The sequence below is a fragment of the Physeter macrocephalus genome, chromosome 11, assembly GCF_002837175.3.
Source record: "Physeter macrocephalus isolate SW-GA chromosome 11, ASM283717v5, whole genome shotgun sequence".
Classification (NCBI taxonomy): Eukaryota; Metazoa; Chordata; class Mammalia; order Artiodactyla; family Physeteridae; genus Physeter; species Physeter macrocephalus.
This window is the reverse complement of record NC_041224.1, coordinates 89,045,256-89,065,612: the sequence shown is the minus strand read 5'-3', so window position 1 is coordinate 89,065,612 and position 20,357 is coordinate 89,045,256. Positions and strand designations below refer to the sequence as shown.

At 42.6% G+C, this 20,357-nt stretch overlaps 1 protein-coding gene across 1 annotated transcript in view; it reads right to left on the bottom strand.

The window, feature by feature from the left end:
• ATP8B4 (ATPase phospholipid transporting 8B4 (putative)) overlaps positions 1-20,357 on the bottom strand; it is a 257,286-nt gene that overhangs the window by 18,479 nt on the left and 218,450 nt on the right. Inside the window, exon 24 of the mRNA XM_055088239.1 lies at positions 839-922. Within this exon, the coding sequence (XP_054944214.1) occupies positions 839-922 (84 nt within the window). The remainder of the gene's footprint in view (positions 1-838; positions 923-20,357) is intronic.

Here is a 20,357-nt window from a genome sequence, read left to right as displayed (position 1 = left end):
ATCTAACAACAGCCTGGAGAAAATCTGGTCTCTTTAAAAATACTTCAAAAAAATTTTTTAAACAATACACTCTAACTGTGCCATGGAAGCTCCTCTGGCTAGCCTTTCACTTCCCCATAGGCAGCCAGACATTGTCCCCATCCAGGAAGTACCCTCCAAGGGTCTGAGTGTGCCAAGGATCTACCATTTTATAAATGATTCCCTCCCTTCTCTCCCCTCAAGCACGTGGAGCTAAACCAAAGAAAACTGCTCACTTTCTCTCTCCATGGCTATGGGGCTCCATGTCTTCCTCTTCCATTGGCAGGTTGTTCCTCTGGCCTGGAGTTCCTGTTCTGGGCTGTGCTGGACAGTGTCACCACAGATGCTAGCTCTCTGCACTACAACACAGCTCCATGATTTTCTATGTATCACTGCATGGTTCTCTGCACTTTCAGAGGCTAATACAGTATTCCCTGGTGTGTGAACCACAGGTACTAGTTCTGAGGCATACTGATCAGTTCTACATGAAAAATCAATAAGTAAACGTGCAGTTCTATGAGTTTGGGAAATGCTGGGCTACAATGAAATTAAAGAGACTGTTTCTTGCAGGACGTCTCAGACCCTTTAGAGAAATAATGTAGGGTGTGAATCTTTAAGAGGATAGTAATCCAGCTCTGATCAGAGGATCTTTTGGTGGAGGTGGGAGATCTGGAAGAGTTTTTGAGCCATGCAATACCTATTAAAATGACTGCATTCCTAGGACTCTTTCTATGATTCGTGTCTTCCACTTAGAAGCTAAAAGCAACTAAAAGGCATCAACACAGCAAAATACATTATAAAGGCAGAGAAAAACACATACCTGGTCAAAAATCCCCATGGCTAAAACAGGCAGTGATGTGTAGACAATGTTAAAAAGGGTAATGAACCACTGGTCATAGACAGTCTGAAAAGAAATGAACACATCAGTGAGAAACATCATCCATAGGTGTAAGAATATTCACTTTTGGCTCTTGGACTATCTCAATTTCCTGAGTTGGACAGGAGTTTGGTGTTAGAGTCCGACAGACATGATTTCTCCCCAGGCTCTGTCTCTTATCAGCTCCACTGCTTTAGTGGGGTACTAGATTTTTCTAAACTTCAATTTCTTCATCTCTAAAATGAAGCCATACTCTCACTTGCAGAGTTGCAGTGTGGGTGGATGGAAGGGTATCATACATGCAGAACAATGCTCGACACACACAAGGCCCTGGCCCCTGTGGTGGGTTATTTCATTCTTTAGGTTATTAATGGCTTATAATAAGTCCAATTACCTGATCTAAGCGATAAGCAAGGATCCGCTAACATCTTCAGAGGGAGAAACGGAAATGAACCTGTCAGTCCCACCCTCTGTTCAAATGGAGAGCTTTTTCTTGGGAGTAGTTTAAAGCAAGGTGGACCTGGAACTAGCTGCTCACTACAGTGGGTATAAATAAGTAAGACAATAAAAATATCTCCTCACACCTATAGAGAGCACTTCCCTGCATGAGCCTCACTATAAAAGTCAATGAGAGGGGCTTCCCTGGTGGCGCAGTGGTTGCGCGTCCGCCTGCCGATGCAGGGGAACCGGGTTCGCGCCCCGGTCTGGGAGGATCCCACATGCCGCGGAGTGGCTGGGCCCGTGAGCCATGGCCGCTGGGCCTGCGCGTCCGGAGCCTGTGCTCCGCAACGGGAGAGGCCACGACAGAGGAAGGCCCTCATACCACCAAAAAAAAAAAAAAAAAAAAAAAAGTCAATGAGGCATGTGAAACAGTCATTATATCCCCATTGTACTGATAAGTACCTAGAGATATAGAAACAGAATGTAATAAGTGTTACAGAGCTTATCACAGGCAAAGGCAAAAATTAAAACCTAGGTCTCCAGATCCTAACCAATGTCTGTTCTACCACTCTGTCATACATTCATTCATTCATTCAATATTTATTAAGAAACCACTATGTGCCAGGTACCAGGTTCTAGGCAATGGTATTTGAATATGATACAATCAGATAAAAATTCCATATGAAATATGCATTGTAATGGCGTCAGGAAACAGACAAACAATTTATACAATAACGAAGATATATATATATATATATATATATATATATATATAGTTGGTGAGTGAATGAGTGAGACGGTAATCAGTACTAGGGTGGAAAAGGGGATAGGAAATATAGGAGGGCTGTAATTGTGATAAGGTGATTGGAGAAGGTCTCACTAAGAAGTAATATTTGAGAAAAAACCTGAAGGAAATAAAGAATCGAAATTTGCAGCTTTCTGGGACAGGAAGATTTCATACTGCAGGTAGAGTGCATGAAAAATCCCTGAGGCAAGAAAGCATCTGGTATGTTCAGAGGACAGCAAGACAGTCCATCTGGCTGGAGCAGAGTGACCTACAGGGGGTATAATGATGTCAAAGAAATAAAGAGGAGGATCCTATGGAGGTAACCATGGCTTGTTCCCTGAGTAAAATGAGAAGACATTAGAGGATTTTGAGCAAAGAAACATCCTGATCCGATTTGTATTTTAACCTGAGCATTCTGGATGCTGTGCTGAGAATAGACTGAAGAGGGGCAACTGTGGAAGTTGGGAAACCAATTAGGAGGCTACTGCAGTGGTCCAGATGAAAGACGAAGGGGGCTGGATCAGGTGATCGGCAGGGAGACGTGCTAGATTTTGAATATATTCTGAAGCATATTTTCTTCTTAGGGCAATTCTGAAAGCAATGAGGAATCTTAAATGTAAATGTTCCAGACAGAGAAACTAAAGGTAGGTTCTACATAGTTATATAGGTAAGGCAATCCTTTAAATCATGTCCTGTACATGTACATTATATTGAAGACAAAATATTTTGGTGTCTTTATTGCTAAATCTGGATTTGGACTACTCTATGTCTTAGCATTATTGTTTATTCTTGAGATGGGTGTATATTTGTTCAAGGAAAGGGGAAGTGGAGGCCAGTGTTCAAAGGCCAAATCTCAATCTGGACTGTTCTGTTGAAGCTCCACAGGTGGTTTTATTCAATACTGAATAAACCAGACACTATGAAAAAATGGTGATTATTGTATTCTGAGCAAGGTTAGCCCCATGGTAAGAAGTAAAGAGCATGGACATTCCCATTGTCAGTCATGTCAAGGAGAGTTCATTCTTAGGGCAAAAAAAAAAAAAAAAGAGAGAGAACAGAGAAGAGGAGTGGGGTAGATGAGGGAAGGAAGGAAATTATTTTACTCTCTGTGTATCTCAGAGAGTTGAGGCCTGGAATCGACATAGGCAAGACCTGCTCAATGTCATTCTCTTTGAGGGTAGCCTAAACGACAAGTCAGGAAAGTTGAATTCAACCACCAATAAACAGCTGAGACAGGATTTAGGCAAAGCGGCAACATTAGTAACTACCATCAAGAGGCCTATGCTTGTGACTCAGAATAACCATTCTAGTAACCAGTTTTTAAGTTCTCTGAATGGTAATTCCCTGTTGTTATTCTTTGAGGCCAGCTAAACTCTCTTCTTTGACTCTGACTCTGCTGTGAGGATTTGAAAGGGGGGCCTATGTCCAGAGATGTGCTGTGTTTAACAACTAGCTCTTAAAAAGAAAGAAAAAGCCCTGATTTGTAGCACTGACCAATTTCCATGGTGTAAATATTTTCCCATGACTGTTCAAGCAGTCATATCACTGAGTTGAGAAGTGATGTGCCATAGCACGCCATTGTATATAGTATTTCCACCACACAGATCCAACAGATAGAAATAACCTCAAGAGCATGATCAGCAAAATATGGTAAGCTAATTTAAAAGGGATGAGTTTTGAGTATTCATGAACTTTGTGTTTCATATAATGTATTTAAATTGTAAGTTTATATAATTTAATTTTTCATAACAGCTGTGTTTAACCACTGACTCACATAAATCCTAAGAATTTAACAATCAGTTCTTAGGAACCAATATGGGCCAGCTCTAGCATACCACAGCCTATGTTTATGCTTGGAGCAAAGTAGTACAGACAGCAGCAGCGACCCAGAGGATCTTAGACTCAATGTGGCAAGAGAGAAGCTACGGAAGGGCAGGGCAATAGCCTGGAGTATCAGGCAACCATGAGAATAGACCAGAAAAGTTTGTCAGCACTCCCTGGAAACCCCAAGATATTTTAGCAGAGGTATCTGAAAAAAGCCTGGGTTTATGGTATGCATATAAGATAGGGGCATGTACCATCAGTAACAACTGATTGATACCAAACTCCCCACTGAAGATAACAAAAAAAGCTAAGGAAAAAAAGTATCTTCATCAAAGCTTCAATGAACTAACTAGTGGGGAATACCTGTCAAGATAAAGGAGAGGATAAGAATTTAAGAACCACTTCAAGGGGTAGGATGATGTTTTCTTTCTCCAGAGACTGTGTTTATCTCCTTCTATCAGCTGCTGAGGTTGGAATGAAGGCCTGATGTTTTCTGCACCACCCAGCTGTCCTGCCTGTGACCCTATTGCCAGGAGGCTGCCCTTGGGTCTCAGTCCAGAGTGGGAAGTATTTCAACAGGATCTCTACCCTTGACAGGCACTGAACCTTATCCCTCTAGTCTCAGGAAATGATTAAAAGAGAGGATCGTGAGCTTCACCGTTTCCTCCTGTAGATCATCAACATCCTCAGGGCACATGGCTCAGAGCAGTGCAAACCTCCAGGGTCCCAGCCCAGAGTAGAGTGTAAACAGAGTCCCAGACACCAACTCCTATCTTCCGGACTCCTGTTTGCTCAGCCTCTGTCTCTTCCTTCGGATGAGCAAAGGCGTCCAACAAATCTATTCCTAGAGATATATGTTCAGAATGTCTGTCTTCGTGTACCAGGAGACATATGAAAATGCTCATACCAGAACTGGTTATAACAGTCCCAAACCAGAAACATCCATCAGGAGTGGAATGTAGAAAGACACTGTAGTATATTGATATCATAGAATTCTACAGAATGATGAAAAGCAAGGAACTACAGATATATCCAAAACCACAAATGAATCAAAAAATATATATAATGTTGAGCAAAAGAAGCCAGACAAAAAAGTATGATTCCATTTCAATAAAGTTTAAAAATGTGCCAATCTATTCTGTTGTTTAGAGATTTATACTCATAGGATAAAATTATAAAACAAAGTGATTATAAAATATCAGGGCAATGATTAACTCCAGAGAGTTGGAAAATGAGGTGTGACTGAGAAAAGGCAAGGGAGCTTCTGTGGTTTGGCAACGTTCTGGTTCTTGCCCTGGATCGTGGTGACGTGAGTGTTCATTTTACAATCTGTTAAGCTGACATTTATGTATGATGTACTTTTTTGGTAGATTTGTTATATTTTACAATAAAAAAGGAAACACATGACCTTATTTTTTAGTCATAGCCTGGTGAGACTTTGGGTACTGGGAGGATTTTTTAAATCCTGATGACCATGCCACATCCAGGCCAATTAAATCAGTATCTTTGGAGGTGGGATGATCCAAGCATTGGTAGTTTTAAAAATTTCCCAGGTGATTCCACTGTGAAGCCAAGATTGAGAATTTCACTTACCGCCATCCAAAAAAAAAAAAAAAATGCACTAGCTGACACAAATCCTCAAGCAGTACCTGATGGTGTCTTCTGACTTTCATTTCAATTCATTTTATGATTGCAGTATGGAAAATATAAGAGGGGAAAAGCAATTAAATTGAAGTCTTATAGCATCAGGCAGAACCTGGTACTGTCAGATCTCTTCTTCTTCCTCCACCTCATCCACCATCTAACTTCTACTCACTGAGAAGAGATGATTTTAGGTACAAGGAAGAAAGAAAGAATCTGGAAAATTATGACAAGCTAAACTATGAATAACTGATTAAACCTGCAATTATTTGACGGTAGCATTGGTAAGCTGGCATTCAGATATGAAGCCTCAATTCACAACTGGAGCAAGAGAGGACAGGAAGGAAAATCATTGAGAATAAAGTTTAAATGAGTTTTTGCAACTTCTTGCGAGAGTTTCTGCTGCCACACAGAATCATAACAGCAAAAAGAAAACTAGCTGATATGTACTGAACACCATATGTACCAGGCATTATTTTAACATATATTGACTCATTAAATATATATATTGACTCATTAAGTAATCACAACAATCCTGTGAGGTTGGTGCTATCAACAGCCCCCAGTTTACAGATGGGGAAACTAGTTTTGAGACCCATTAGGTTAGCAGACCGCCCAACGTCACACTGAACACAAAGATTTTCAAGGTGGGGTATGGAACTTTTAAGGGGTCCACAATGGCAAAACTATTTTCAGAATGATGCTAAGAAGTTGATTATTTGCCCTTTTCACTCTCATTCTCGCATGAGTATATATGACTTGTGATATCACAACCAACTGAATGCAGAAGCAGATATGAGAACCCAGCTGCTTCCTATTGTGCTAAATAATAAGAACTTAAGTATAAAAATTGACTCTCTTCTCACAGCTTATTTTTTGGAGAGTAATTTTTTCATTAAAATATGTCATTTAGGTAAACATATCATGGCTTCATTATTTTTTAATAAATTAATAAATGTTTAATTTTTTTCTCCATTTTAATTTCTGATATGATAAACATTGATAGATAGGGTCCTGAGATCACAGAGTTTGAGAACTGCTGGCCTAGAAAGTGTCAGGACCAAGTTCCAGCCCTGGTACTCAGCATTCACAGCACTGACCATGGCATGAAACCAGCCCTCGATCAGTGGTTATCATTTGGCAAGTTTCTTTAAAATCTTCGTTGCTCACATCATTTTATACAGTTGAGAGTGTGCAACAAATACAGTTTTGTATGCTGGGTTTTGTCATTTGAAATGGTAACATTAGCATTTACCCAAGTTAAAAACCTTCCAATGGCTTCCATTTTACTTGGAATGAAATTCGGGCTCTGCACCATGACGTAAAGCTCTTCCTGAGCCATGCTTGTCTGCCTCTTCAACTTTGCTTCACTGTACTCTCACCCTCACTCACGGAGCTTCAGCTTCACTGATTGTTTTTCTCTAACTTACCAGGCTCATTCCTACATCAAAGGACAATTGCAATTGCCTGTGGCCTCTGCCTGAATACTTTAACCCCGGGGTATTCAAATGAAAGTTTCCCTCTAAACACTCAGGTCATAGTTCCAGTGTTACCTTCTCAATGAGAACTTCTACATTACCCAGTTCTTTCTTAATAACAATTCTGAAATCAGCTCACTAATTTACTTCTTTATTATCTGTCTTCATCCCACTAGAATATAATCTCCATGAAACAGAGGCTTACGCACAACGCTAACTCCTGTGTCTAGAGCATCATCTAGCCAATGGTAGGTGCTCTATAAATATTTGATGAATTAATTATTTTACAACTTTTTATAAATGTTAGACATTTAACTTGCTACTAGACCCTCCCCTGAGGATGTGCCACAGGCTTCTCAAACTCAGTGTGCCGAGGCCTGGACTCATTCTCACAGCTCCTTAACCAGGCTCCCTTCTTGTGTTCCCTATATCAATTTCTGACACCACCACCTCCATCCCAGGGCCCAAGTCAGAAATATGATCTCTCTCCCTCTCTCCAACACCCGACATCAAATTAATCCCAGATCCCACTGATTTAACCATGCCAGATGGCTTGTGCTGCAACCCAAACCACTCTTCACTTCTGTGACTTTCCTCCTATTGTCCCCACTGTTGGGATGGCCATCCTTTCCCTCCTCACCTGCTTCGCTCTGATTGATCCTTGAAGGGTCAGCCCAGAGACAGATCTTCTAGGAAGACTTTCTGAGCTCTGCCCACCTCCATCCTCCAGGGCTGGGTTCCAGGTCACTCCATATCTCACCGCTTCATAGCTGTCAACTTACAATAATTTATATGCTGGTTCCCAGGCCCTCCCCACTAGACTTCAAGCTTCTTGGTGAAACCAAGCAGGACCCTGTGGGGCTCCTGGGCATGGAAGCCTTTCCTTGTCCCCCATTTCTTGTTTGTAGGAAACAGACTCCAGCCTCCATGACCTTCCCTGAGTTCCAAAGGGAAGATTCGAAGAGTTGCTAATCAGGGTAGGGAGGGGATGCCGAGAAAAGGGAGGAGCATCCAAGAAACAATAGCGCAGCCTTGGGGCAGGTCCTGGTTCTGCCTCAAGGGATACACACAACAATCTCTTTGAGCTCTTTACAGAACTAAAACCCCCAACAAATGGAAGATGTCAGCATTCTTCATTCCAGAGAGGACCACCTGAGACCAGATTAAAGGAACCAGAGAAACTCATCAAGAGATTACCTGAGACCAGATTAAAGGAGTGCAGGCCCTGAACACACCCTAATCTTATCAGCAACCCCATCCTTGAACCATTACTATAAAACTCCTCACCAAATCCTCCTGGGTTGCGACACACAGTTTTTGAGGGCAGGAGCCTGCTGTTTCCCCCTTTGCCTGGCAAAGCAATAAAGCTATTCTTTTCCACTTCACCCAAAACTGTCTCCAAGATTCAATTCAGCACTGGTGCACAGAGGCCAAGTTTTTGGCATCACTGAGAGCACGTCATACAATTTATTCATCTGTGGGAGCTCAGGAACCTAACTCAATGCCCAGCAGATGGTAAGTATTCAACAGAAGGAAGCTGGTATCTTAAGGGTAAAGGTATTGGAGTCAGAATTCTGATAGAACTGTGTGTCCCTGAGCAAAATACTCAGTCTCTCTCAGTCTTAGGTTCCTTGGCTATAAAATGGGGATTTGAGGGGGACTGTGAGTATTCAGTGAAATGAGTAAATGCCAGTACAGCAGCACCTGACAAATAGATAGTGAATACATTTATTATGCAAGGAAGGGAGGGAGGGAGGAGCAAGCTAGGATTCAAGCTTCAAGTGATATGTTTAACGGTAAATAAAAAGGTATATTTTCCTACAAATTATACTTTTCTATGAAAATACAATTCTTTATTGCTACAACCACAGATATCTCTATCCATAATAAACTACTATATTAATGAAATCAATAGAAAATTAGAGCACGATTTAAAGAAAACCAAATACCTTGATATAATTATCATTTTTCTCGTGAATACTTAATTATATCAATCACTGTTCACTCTAACTCTAGTTTTGTCTCAAATGTGTTAAACCGAGTCATTCACTTTTAAAAGACACCTTTCCCAGTTATGTGTATTGATTTAGCACAGCTTAGGCTTTGGGGGCTTCCATAAAAAATAAAATCACAAGCAGTGTTTCTTCTACAACAGGCTTCTTCCTCTCCTTGCAAGAGATCTCCAACTACTCAAATAGTTATCCTAGTAAATGCTCCACTTCCCCTTTAAGTCCTTAGCTACACTCAGAAAAGTTCAAAGACCCCCTCTGGTGACTAGGACCAAAAGAGAGGGGCATGCTAGCCACATCATGACCCACATGGACCCCATCCCTGTTTCTCCCCTTCCACGCAAGCTCAAGCCGTCTACTATTTCCACTACCCCCCCCAAACACTCTCTCCCTCCCTCCCCTCCCCTCACATGTAGGTTCATCAGATGCCCCAAAGATATGGGCGGGGTGAAGGAAGGAGGGGGAATGATTCCTCTGTAGCCTCTCCCGTGGGAAGCATTCTGGCCGGAGACTAGACCAGACCAGTGCTGACATTCTGATTTTGGGTGACTCAAATTGTTTATATAAACAGGAGTCCTGAACAAAAATATTTGTCCTGAGGCCCCCGTCCTCCTAGAGGCAGCCATACCACCTCTACTTCCAAATTTTCTGTTACCCATTTCCAATATTCTTTTTTTTTTTTTTTTGTGGTATGCGGGCCTCCCTCTGCTGTGGCCTCTCCCGTTGCGGAGCACAGGCTCCGGACGCGCAGCACGGCTCACGGGCCCAGCCGCTCCGCGGCACGTGGGATCCTCCCAGACCGGGGCGCGAACCCTGTTCCCCTGCATCGCCTGGCGGACGCGCAACCACTGCGCCACCAGGGAAGCCCCAATATTCTTAATAAGAGGGAAAAGCCATGCTCCTGTGCCATGCCACTAGTCTGTTTGGAAGCCTAAAAGTGTCTCTTCACGGATCAGAAAAAAGACAGTGGAATGTTCATTTTTCCAACTTCACTGTTTTCCTATTTAAGGAAAGCTCCTCCTGGCTCCCTTCTCTGTGGGAGCAATTTATCAACCTTATCAACCATTTTATATAGAGTAAAAATACGCCAGCTATAAATTATAATCTAACAGCTTGGGGAACACAAAATCTATGATTTATAGAATACCACATTTAAATAAACCTTAATAAGGATCTTAAACAGTTACAAAGGGCTTTCTCTTCCGAGACCATTGGCTTAGCTCCTTGTTCAAATGACAGGATGAACTACCTCTCTGGAGACATGTATTCCTCCCTTTTGCTCTCTGTTGCAGAGGAAAACTATATAATGATATTTTTCTTTTTGGCCTTAAAAAATTTGTCATTTAAAGAAAACACATTGTGGAATAAATATGAGGTGCTTAGCCTCAGCACATCTGTTACTGATTTGTGTAATTAGCAGAAACCCACCAGCAGGATCCAGGAGGAATGGCCCAGACCTGAGTACCCGCCCCTCCCCCGGTTTTCCGCAGAGCACATCTGGAAGGGGAGGGGAGGGGAACCGCCAGCCTGGTTGACATGGGCTCACAGGTAACCAAATCCATGAAGTCATACAAACCTTGAGGTTAGTCACTCTTTCACGTCGCTTTCCAAACTTTTCATTGTGAGTTTTCTCATATTGTTTGACAGAACTAATGTTTTTCTGGCCTTGACAAGATAATTGTTTCCATATCACAGCAGAATTTAAAAAAAAAATAAAGTACACAGTTCTGTATCTCACTGACAATGATAAATTGTCATCAGATAATATCAGAAGTACACAGTGCCAGTAGTTTGCATAGTTTCAAATGTGAATTTCCTAAATAGGGCTTCAATCAATGTTTTTTTTGTTATGGGGTGTTTTTTTTGGGGGGGGAGGCAGGTGGTTGAGGGGTTCTTATGGCTCTATCTCTGGTGGGGGATAGTTTATTAAAAGTCCTGAGAGCATAAGGTACTTTTAAAATAAGTTACACATATAAACAGTGCACACAAATCCACAGTGGATTCCACGAAAATCATGCAGGCTTTGATAATAGATTGAGATAAGGCATGTCCTTAGAAAGGATCCATGATTCATTTTAAAGACTTATCTGACCTTTAGCCAAACCCCTCTGGTCCAGAAATCCGGTTGGAAATCTCATCAGGGTGGATTATATTTAAATGGTCTTTTAGTGGCAGTTTGGTTGGAGTGTTTGCTGGCAGAAGGTGGCCTCCAGCTTCCAGATGATTCCAGGAGGAAGTTGCTGCCTTTCTAAGGATCTAAGCTGGGGAGATACTCCCTACAGCGTAAGCTCTCTCTCAGTAAGAGAGTTCATTTTCTCCCCCATAGTCCTAGTGTACTGACTGTTTCTGGACGTTTCTCCTTTAGATTCCAAATAAAGCAAACATTTGCCTGATTAGGGGTTAGGAGAATACAGTTGTTTGTTGTTTTTTTTTAAAAGATATCGCCATTCTCTCAAGTCTATAACAATTCCAGTGGCCATTTATCAAGCGGACCAGAAGGAATACTGAAGAAAAAGTCAGAAGGCATGATGAGCTCTAGTCTCAGCCTTGTCTACCACTGACCCTCAGCTCTTGGGAGACTCAGGTTCCTCCTCTATAAATGGGGGGCTAGACTCAGTATCTCTGACATTCCCTGCCAGAGCAAAGATTTTAGATTTCCACAAGACATACACTTTTTGTTCTGTGTCCCCAGCTGCTTCTCCCAGGAAAGCCCACCCAGCAAAGAGAACAAAAGGAGTCTGTCCCTCCCAGGCAGATTCTTTCTCCATGTGTCCTAAAGCAATCACAACAAAGGTGAGGCACTGAAGTCAAGCAGGGGAAAGTCCATAAACCAAGCACAGCCCAGCCTGCACCACATCATCATCCATCTGAGATGTCCTAAGTGCCACCATCTCACGAGCAGTGAATTGTCCCGCCCACCGGCCCCTTGGAGCCTAGCACGCCACAGCTTGATGGCTTGCACACCTGCCTCAGCCCACCTACCAGGATGGGGCACTGCCTGGAATCTACCGGAGCTATCATCAGAGAATAAGAAACTGGAAAAAATTCACCGGGCTCCAGGACACAGGCCAAGGGAGTAAAGAAATAGCACATGTCACTTCATTAAGTAATTAAATTGGTGTTTTAAAAGTCAACAATGTGTCTGTGAAAGAACAATCTATTTACATTTGGTCAGGGGTTTTTGACTGCAGAGTAGATTACTTCAAAGCAATCTGTTGAGAGATGCAGGGAAGCAATACTTAGGTGCTTATGAATCATGCTGAGATTGGACAGGGCTGGTCCCAAGATATGGCCCGTCCATGACAAATTTAATTTTTAAAAAGTCTTGGTGGAAAAATAAGCGAAAGGTGACTACAGAGGTAGTCAACATCAGTTTCATATTTATGAAAATAAAATCGTTCCCAGACTGTTAAGTTCCCTGAGGGCAGGAACTGCATCCCTCTTGTTCACTCTTGTGTCGCTGGAGGCCTGCAGAGCCCTTGGCTCCAAACTGGTACTCAGTTTATTCTTTTGAAATGAATGAGCATTCAGAGACTATAGGTTCTGTGCTGGAGGATGTGAGTGAGTCTCACTCCTGTGGGGATTAGACAGAGAAGTGACTGCGGATCAGGCCTGCCAAGCAAGGGCCTCTGAACACATGCCTGCTGTTACTGAATCTGCCGGGTCCTGGAGCTTTTATTACTACTGGCTCCATTTCACCGTGGAGCTTTCAATTCCACTAAAGCAATTTAGGAGAAGGATGGCAGTGGTGGGAAGACCTCAGACGGCCGACTTTCATTAACAGACTGGAAGTTAGCAGCTTTCTAATGGTCTTTAGGAGCTAAGAAAGGCTTGTCGCCCAACATGTGGCTTTGGAGGCCCAAGCCAGCTAAATGATTTCAATGGGGGAAAAAGTGTCACTGCAAAAATGTCCCCTATTCAAAAATTCTCATTCTCTGTAGCCTAGCATTTCTCCCAAATATGTTATTTTCTTTGCACTTGCCTCATATTTACAGCATATTGTCCTTAGAAAAACAGGGCTAAGAAAAAAAGCCAAAAGATTTTTCAGTTAAACCTGTTGTTAATCAGGAGCTTCTAGTGAAAAACAGGGAATGGAAAAGAGACAATGATCCTGACCAATCTCAATTCCATATCTGAGGTGCTGTCACAGCCAGTTCTCAGTATTACTAACACACTAGCCCGCTCACGTGGGGGTGGGGTGGGGGGAGACCAGCGTTTCCATCTTTATAGTGGTATAACCTCTGTTCTAGAAGATACTTCTTGCTGTATGCAATAAGTAATGCCATGCAGTTTTTTAAAGGTATTTCTGAATGAGTTGGTTTTAAATGGAATTTTAGAAATTAAAAAGAGATTAAATTCAGCTACCTGCAGGTCAGTTGGAAAGTGTTCAGGTATGACAGGAGGCTTTCCCTCCTTTTACTCTAGTCTCACACCTTTACACAAACCAGCCCCTGCATCCCTGCAGGTAGCTACACCTGCAGGCCTCCAGACATCCGCTTAATTTTGAAAATGTTCATATACTCACTTGAGATTAACTGAGCCCCTGAAGTCACACCAGATCCTCACACATTCCTCCTTTTTCCCATGTTCTCATATTAAGTTCAAATACAGTACTTCTATCAGACATATTTGTGCATATCTTTATTTCCCAATGAGAAAATGAGTTCCAGGTGGGTAGCAACTTGTCTTATTCATCATTTTGTTTTCTCTTCCCAAGGCAGTAAACATGCATTCCTACTAGCAATACAATGTTGTGTGACTCATGGCTATGAGCAAGGGATGAACTATTCAATTTAAAATGACAAAAATTGTAATGTTTATAAAATCAGAATAAACAATTTGTAATAAATTCATATTTCAGAATGCCATTAAGAAAAATAACATTTTTGAAGAATGTAAAACAGGGATTTCTCAAAATGTGATTTTTTAAAAAGAAAAAAGCAAAGAGTATGTTCTCAGATATATAAAAGTCAATATATACTCACATAAAATTATCTTTATAATAAGGAAAAAACTTGGAGGATAGTGAAAAAGATTTTACAGAAGTTTAAATGTAAACCTCCCCCCACCCCCCCTGATTCCTTTAGCATATAAAACAGGACTAATTTATCCCTGGACAAGATTTAATTAGGAAAATGGAAGTTTTTGAAAGAGAGGAACATAAATAGCCTATTCTTCTGGGAATAATATTCTTAGCATCATTTTGTCCTTTGTACATTTTACTGCCTCAAAACATTGAAACTAGGATAAATAGTTTTGAAACTGTCAGAGACATCTATTCCAGAATTTCCCTAAGTGGGTTCTATGTGGTACTGCAGAGTTCTGTAGGGCTTTATGCATGTTGCTTGGGGAAAACAAGGTTCCATGTCATATGAGTTTGGGTAATAATACCAAATATCATTGACTCTGGGACACTATTTATTCTAAGAGACACCATTATTGATGCCAAGATTAGACCAGGAGAATCTAACATTCTCGTAACTCTAAGGCAGCAAAGGGCTGAATCTTCAGTGTGAGAGTAAAGGAGGAACAAATCTTTATGCAGAAAGGGACTGCAAGGAAACTTGCCTGTGTCAACCTTGGAACTAGCTAAAGGGAGAGACAAAAAAATTTCTCCTAAAAACTTGACTCTCAAATGGTATTCACTAGAGTTTACAGTCCAAATTCAAAAAAATCCTGGAACAGAGAGAAAGATCTCAGGTAGGTAGTATCCCCAGGGAAATGGCAGATGACACACAAATGCTCTCTGGAAAAAAAGAGACTTCAGGAGTGATGTCATCAAGATGGCAGCATAGGTCATTCCCAGCTTCAGTCCCCCTCACAAGAAGACTACCTAGCAACTATCCACAGACAAGCCACCACTGTGAAAATCCCAGAACCGGAGGCTGAAGCTGAAGTGCCCTGTTGGATCACAGAGACTGAGAAGCATCACATTAGAAGGGAAGGAGGAGCAACTATACCCTGATTGTGTCACCCCTCCCCCAGGCCGGTACAGAACGGCACCAAAAGGGCCCCTCTGGGCCAATGGTTTCTCCACTAGGAGAAAGAGAACCCAAAGTGTATCAGATAGAGACAGATAAGGGGGGGATGGGGCTTACAGCAATCAGCACTCAGCAGCACTGAAGCAGAGATGCCAGCTAGGGGCTCTGCCCATCTGCAGAGCTGAGCCAGTAGCCCCTTCTGGCCAGGGACTTTGTTTGGTCCAGGCAGTTCTGCCTGATATGGGCACCCAGTCAACAAGCTATATTTGCCGTGGAGACTGTTCTGTGGTCCCACCTAGGCAGAGAAGAAAATTCACAACCTGCTGAGTATAGCCCCCAGTCCTACCCAACCAGGAAGCCTGGCCAGTGAACCCAGGTAGCCAGGGACCCCTCCATGCTACAGCCCTGCTTATACAGAGCCCCAGGCCAGAAGGCCTACCCAACTCTTAAGTAGAACCTCTGGTCTCATATAACCAGGGAGTCAGAACAGTGACCCTGGGTAGCCTCAAAGCCCAGCCTATGGTACCACCCAGTCAAGAAACCCAGTCTACAGCCCCACCCTGAAGCAGAGCCCAGCATACAGAACTGCCCAATCGCTAAATGCTGCCTATAGCCCAGCCCAGTCAGGGAGCTCAGCCAGTGAGTCCACCCAATCATGGAGCACATAGTCTGTGGGTCCCATCTGATGCGGAAGCCCAGACAGGGACCCAGTCCAACTTTGGGACACACCCTTTGGTCCTACCTTATCACAGAGCACAGCCTGAGGTCCCATCCAACCTTAAAGCCCTGACTATGGCCCTGCATAAACCAAGAATCCAGCTGTGAGCACCATCTGGTCAGGAAGCACAGCCTGAAATGTCATCTACCGTGAGCAATCACAGAGCCCAGCCAGCAGCAGCCCCCTGACCTCAGAGCATAGGCAGTGACTTCATCCAACTAGAGACCCTGACAGCAAACCCCACTGCCCACAGATGCTGCCAGCTGACCCATCAAGTACCCCAAGCTGCAGGAGATCTATGAACTGTCTGACAAGGAATTCAGAATAATCCTCTTAAAGAATTTCAGTGAACTGTAAGAATACATGGGCAACTAAAATTAAGAAAACAATGCATAAACAAAATGAGAAGTTCAACAAAGAAATAGAAATCATCAAAACAAATAGAAATCTTACAGCTGAAGAATACAATGAGAGAAGAAAGCAATAAAGAGCATCAACAACAGACTCAACCAAGTAGAAGAAAGAATCAGTAAACTAGAACATAAGTCATGTTAAATTATCCAAACTCAAACAAATAGAAAGTAGAATGGTGATTTCCACAGGCTGGAGAGAGAAGGAAATGGGGAGCTGTTTTTCAATGGATATAGAGTTTCAGTTTTACAGGATGAAAAAATTCTGGAAATCTGTTGTACAACAATGTGAATGTACTTAATACTACTGAACTGTACACTTAAAAATGGTTAAGATGGTAAATTTTATCTTGATGTTTTTTACCACAATTAAAAATATTTCTAAATTATTTTTAAAAAACTGACATAGACCACAATTAAAAAACCTACTTCATATGGTTATTATAAGTATTGAGCTAATACAGTCAAAACATTTAAACAATGCCTGGCACATAGTAAGTGCTCTCTAAGTGTTAGCTATACTTGCAATTTGCTTTTGTCCCTACCTGTTGGTGTCAACAATATCATGACTCCACCTAGCAGATGACATCAAAACATTTATGCCATTACTTGGGCACTGTCATTGACTTGCTGTCTTTTCTTCTCCAACAGCAACAACAAATTACTACTTGCCACTCTCCTGACAAGCCTGTCTACTTTTCTGAAAATCCTGGACATAAAACCTTCAATTCTCCACAATGTGGACAGCTAATAAAATTTGTGAGATCACATTTTGCCATGTCGACGAAGAATGCACCTCTTAGACATCCCTTTCCGTACCTGAGATATAAGTTCCAGCAGGCATCACAGTCTGACACATACAAGGGCTTAGTAAATATTCACTGAATGAATGAAAGCCTTAAATAGTAGGATTCAGGGATGCTGTCCAGTAAGTATAAATCTAAGTCTCAATTTGATCATATCATCATAAAAATTAGGGCAAAATGGGTAGCAGTGCAAGATTTCTACTCAGTAGCCCAATTGGTCTTACGTGGTGACTCCTCCCCTCCTTAAAGAGGATTATTGACTTATTTAAATCAGCAAAGACCTAGGCAAAGCAAAATAAACCAGGGAAAATCCACTTTATGTCTTTCCTAGAATGAAGCTATATATAAAAAACGTTATTACTTGTGGTCCAATTAGCCATCATATATTAATATTAACACCACTGAAAAAAGACATCTTTCTACTTTCTGGAATCAATGCCATAATCACACTAGATCTGAAGACACTGAGCCCACAGTGCTGGTCAGGCTGCACACATTTACACAGACCAGATGCAAAGCCTGTAGAGATGGCCCTTGGTGCAGGTAGAGTAAGTGGCACCTGCAGGAGTGACTGGACACATATTGGAAGGACTCTCCTTGCTGGATCTACCTCAAGCAAGCACAGGAAAGGACTCTAGAAACAACCAACAACATTGAAATGACTATACGCCTTCTATATGCCAGGCGCCGTTCAAAACTATAGGCTGTATGGATGACTCAGATGTGCTTCCTTTCCTTGAGAAGCTCAGGGTTAAGCTAGATAAAATCATAAGATACTGGGTGAATTGGGAAAAGAAATCCTCTCCCCTGAAACAGATACCCATTTTTCTCCTGACCTTGTCTTAGTGCATGTATAAGCCTCAGGGGCCATGGCTTTGGCAGGGTTGATAAGAAGATTCTACGCCCTCTGGAACAATTCTTTTGGGGGGAAAAGCTGTTTGCTTAACTGGCCCCTCTGCCTCAGAAAAGATGAGTAGAGTCCAGAGTGGACAAAATGAAAAGTCATCAGATTGGATTTCACTCCAGGCTCTGGGTTCAAAAAGGATACCTTCAGATTTTCTTCTATATTGGCCAGCCCCATGGTTTCAAAGTATGGTACCCCACCTGCAACATCAGCATCTACAGGGAACTTGTTAAAAATGCAAATTTGGGAGCTCTACCTCAGACCTACTGAATCAGAAAGTCAGGTGGGGCCCGGGGAGCTGTGCTTCAGAAGCCTTTCAGGTAATTCCCATGCACATTAAAGCTTGAGAACCACTGGTCCAGCATCAGGAAGAACACAGAGGCCCGTTTAGGACTGACAATGGATTCAAATGAAGATTGTGCGATTAACTAGTTTTCAGTGTAAATAATAAAATAATAATAATAAATAATAAAACAAAGAAGAAAACTCAGAAAAGAAACATGCTCAATTAAATCAAACATTTAAGAAACCTAATTACAGCCAGGTGGTGTGTCTTATAGCTGAGTTTATATCAGATACTCATGTCTTTGGAGCAATCATTGTTCTCCCTTGCTGTTTTCTTTTAAACTGAAAATACTGTTGAGAAGATTAAAAATCTAGTTGCTTAACATTTAACTGTGACCAGTTTTATGAGATCCTGAAAGTAGAGCAGAAAATCACCTAAATGTAGAGATTAGAAGTCACTGAACATACATTTCAACTTCATAGTTTTAACAAAGACAACTTTGGCAGTAAACTTGCCTATCCAAGTTTGGCGTGTCTGAATGCCCATTCAAACCACTGACTACTCCTCTGCATCCTAAGACCTCTAAATAAGGGTTAAGGCATCTCTTCTGTGTTTTGTGGTCTTTCAAAAGCCCCAAACTTTTATAATATGAAAACTGGATCCCTCTAAAACACCACTTAGCAAATAGCCTTGCTGCATTCTCATGTGGAGGAAAAGCCAACAGCCTAGGAGGGCACAGGCCACATTCCCATGCTTGTCTTTGTTGCACTAAGGTGGAACCGTGAGCAGGTAAATATCTCCACCCCGGTGCCTTCTCTGAAGCAGCGCTAAGAAAACTTTTATTTCTGAGAAACTAAAATCAAGACTTTGCTTTACTTCAACTGTCTAGATATTACCAAAAATACCAACAAAAATATCAACAGAATTTGCTTTTAGTTTGGGGAATGTTATTCTTAAAAGAGAAAATTAGAAATGGGTATGGATGTGCCTTCAGGAAATCTCAACTTCTCAGAAAAAGGGGAAAATGTACAAAACCTATTTTCATTACAAAAAGGATTTGCTAATCTCCCTTGGCACATTTAAGATAACATAAAATGCCAAGATTTAATTCATACTCAATTTTTCTGGAATAAAATAATTGAAAAAATTAGCTCCATGTATATCATTGAAACCAGTAACTAAAACAAGAGGAAGGAGGAATTGAGGAAGATGGCAGAAGAGTAAGACGCGGAGATCACCTTCCTCCCCACAGATACATCAGAAATACATCTACACGTGGAACTGCTCCTATAGAACACCCACTGAACGCTGGCAGAAGATCTCAGACCTCCCAAAAGGCAAGAAACTCCCCATGTACCTGGGTAGGGCAAAAGAAAAAACAGAGACAAAAAATAGGATTGGGACCTACACCAGTGGGAGGGAGCTGTGAAGGAGGAAAGATTTCCACACACTAGGGAGGCCCTTCCTGGGCGGAGACTGCGGGTGGCGGAGGGGGGAAGCTTCGGAGCCACGGAGGAGAGTGCAGCAACAGGGGTGTGGAGGGCAAAGCGGAGAGATTCCTGCACAGAGGATCCGTGCTGACCAGCACTCACCAGCCTGAGAGGCGTGTCTGCTCACCCGCCGGGGCAGGCAGGGGCTGGGAGCTGAGGCTCCGGCTTCGGTCAGATCTGGCGGCGCGAACACAGCCTGAAGGGGTTAGTGCACCACGGCTAGCCGGGAGGGAGTCCGGGGAAAAGTCTGGACCTGCCGAAGAGGCAAGAGACTTTTTCTTCCCTCTTTGATTCCTGGTGCGAGAGGAGAGGGGATTAAGAGCGCCGCTTAAAGGACCTCCAGAAACGGGCGTGAGCCGCGGCTAACAGAGCGAACCCCAGAGGCGGGCATGAGACGCTAAGGCTGCTGCTGCAGCCACCAAGAAGCCTGTGTGCGAGCACATGTCACTATCCACACCTCCGCTCCCGGGAGCCTGTGCAGCCCGCCACTGCCAGGGTCCCGTGATCCAGGGACAACTTCCCTGGGAGAACGCACGGCATGCCTCAGGCTGTTGCAACATCACGCCAGCCTCTGCCGCCGCGGGCTCGCCCCGCACTCTGTGCCCCTCCCTCCCCCCGGCCTGAGTGAGCCAGAGCCCCCCGAATCAGCTGCTCCTTTAACCCTGAGGACAGACGCCCTCAGGTGAC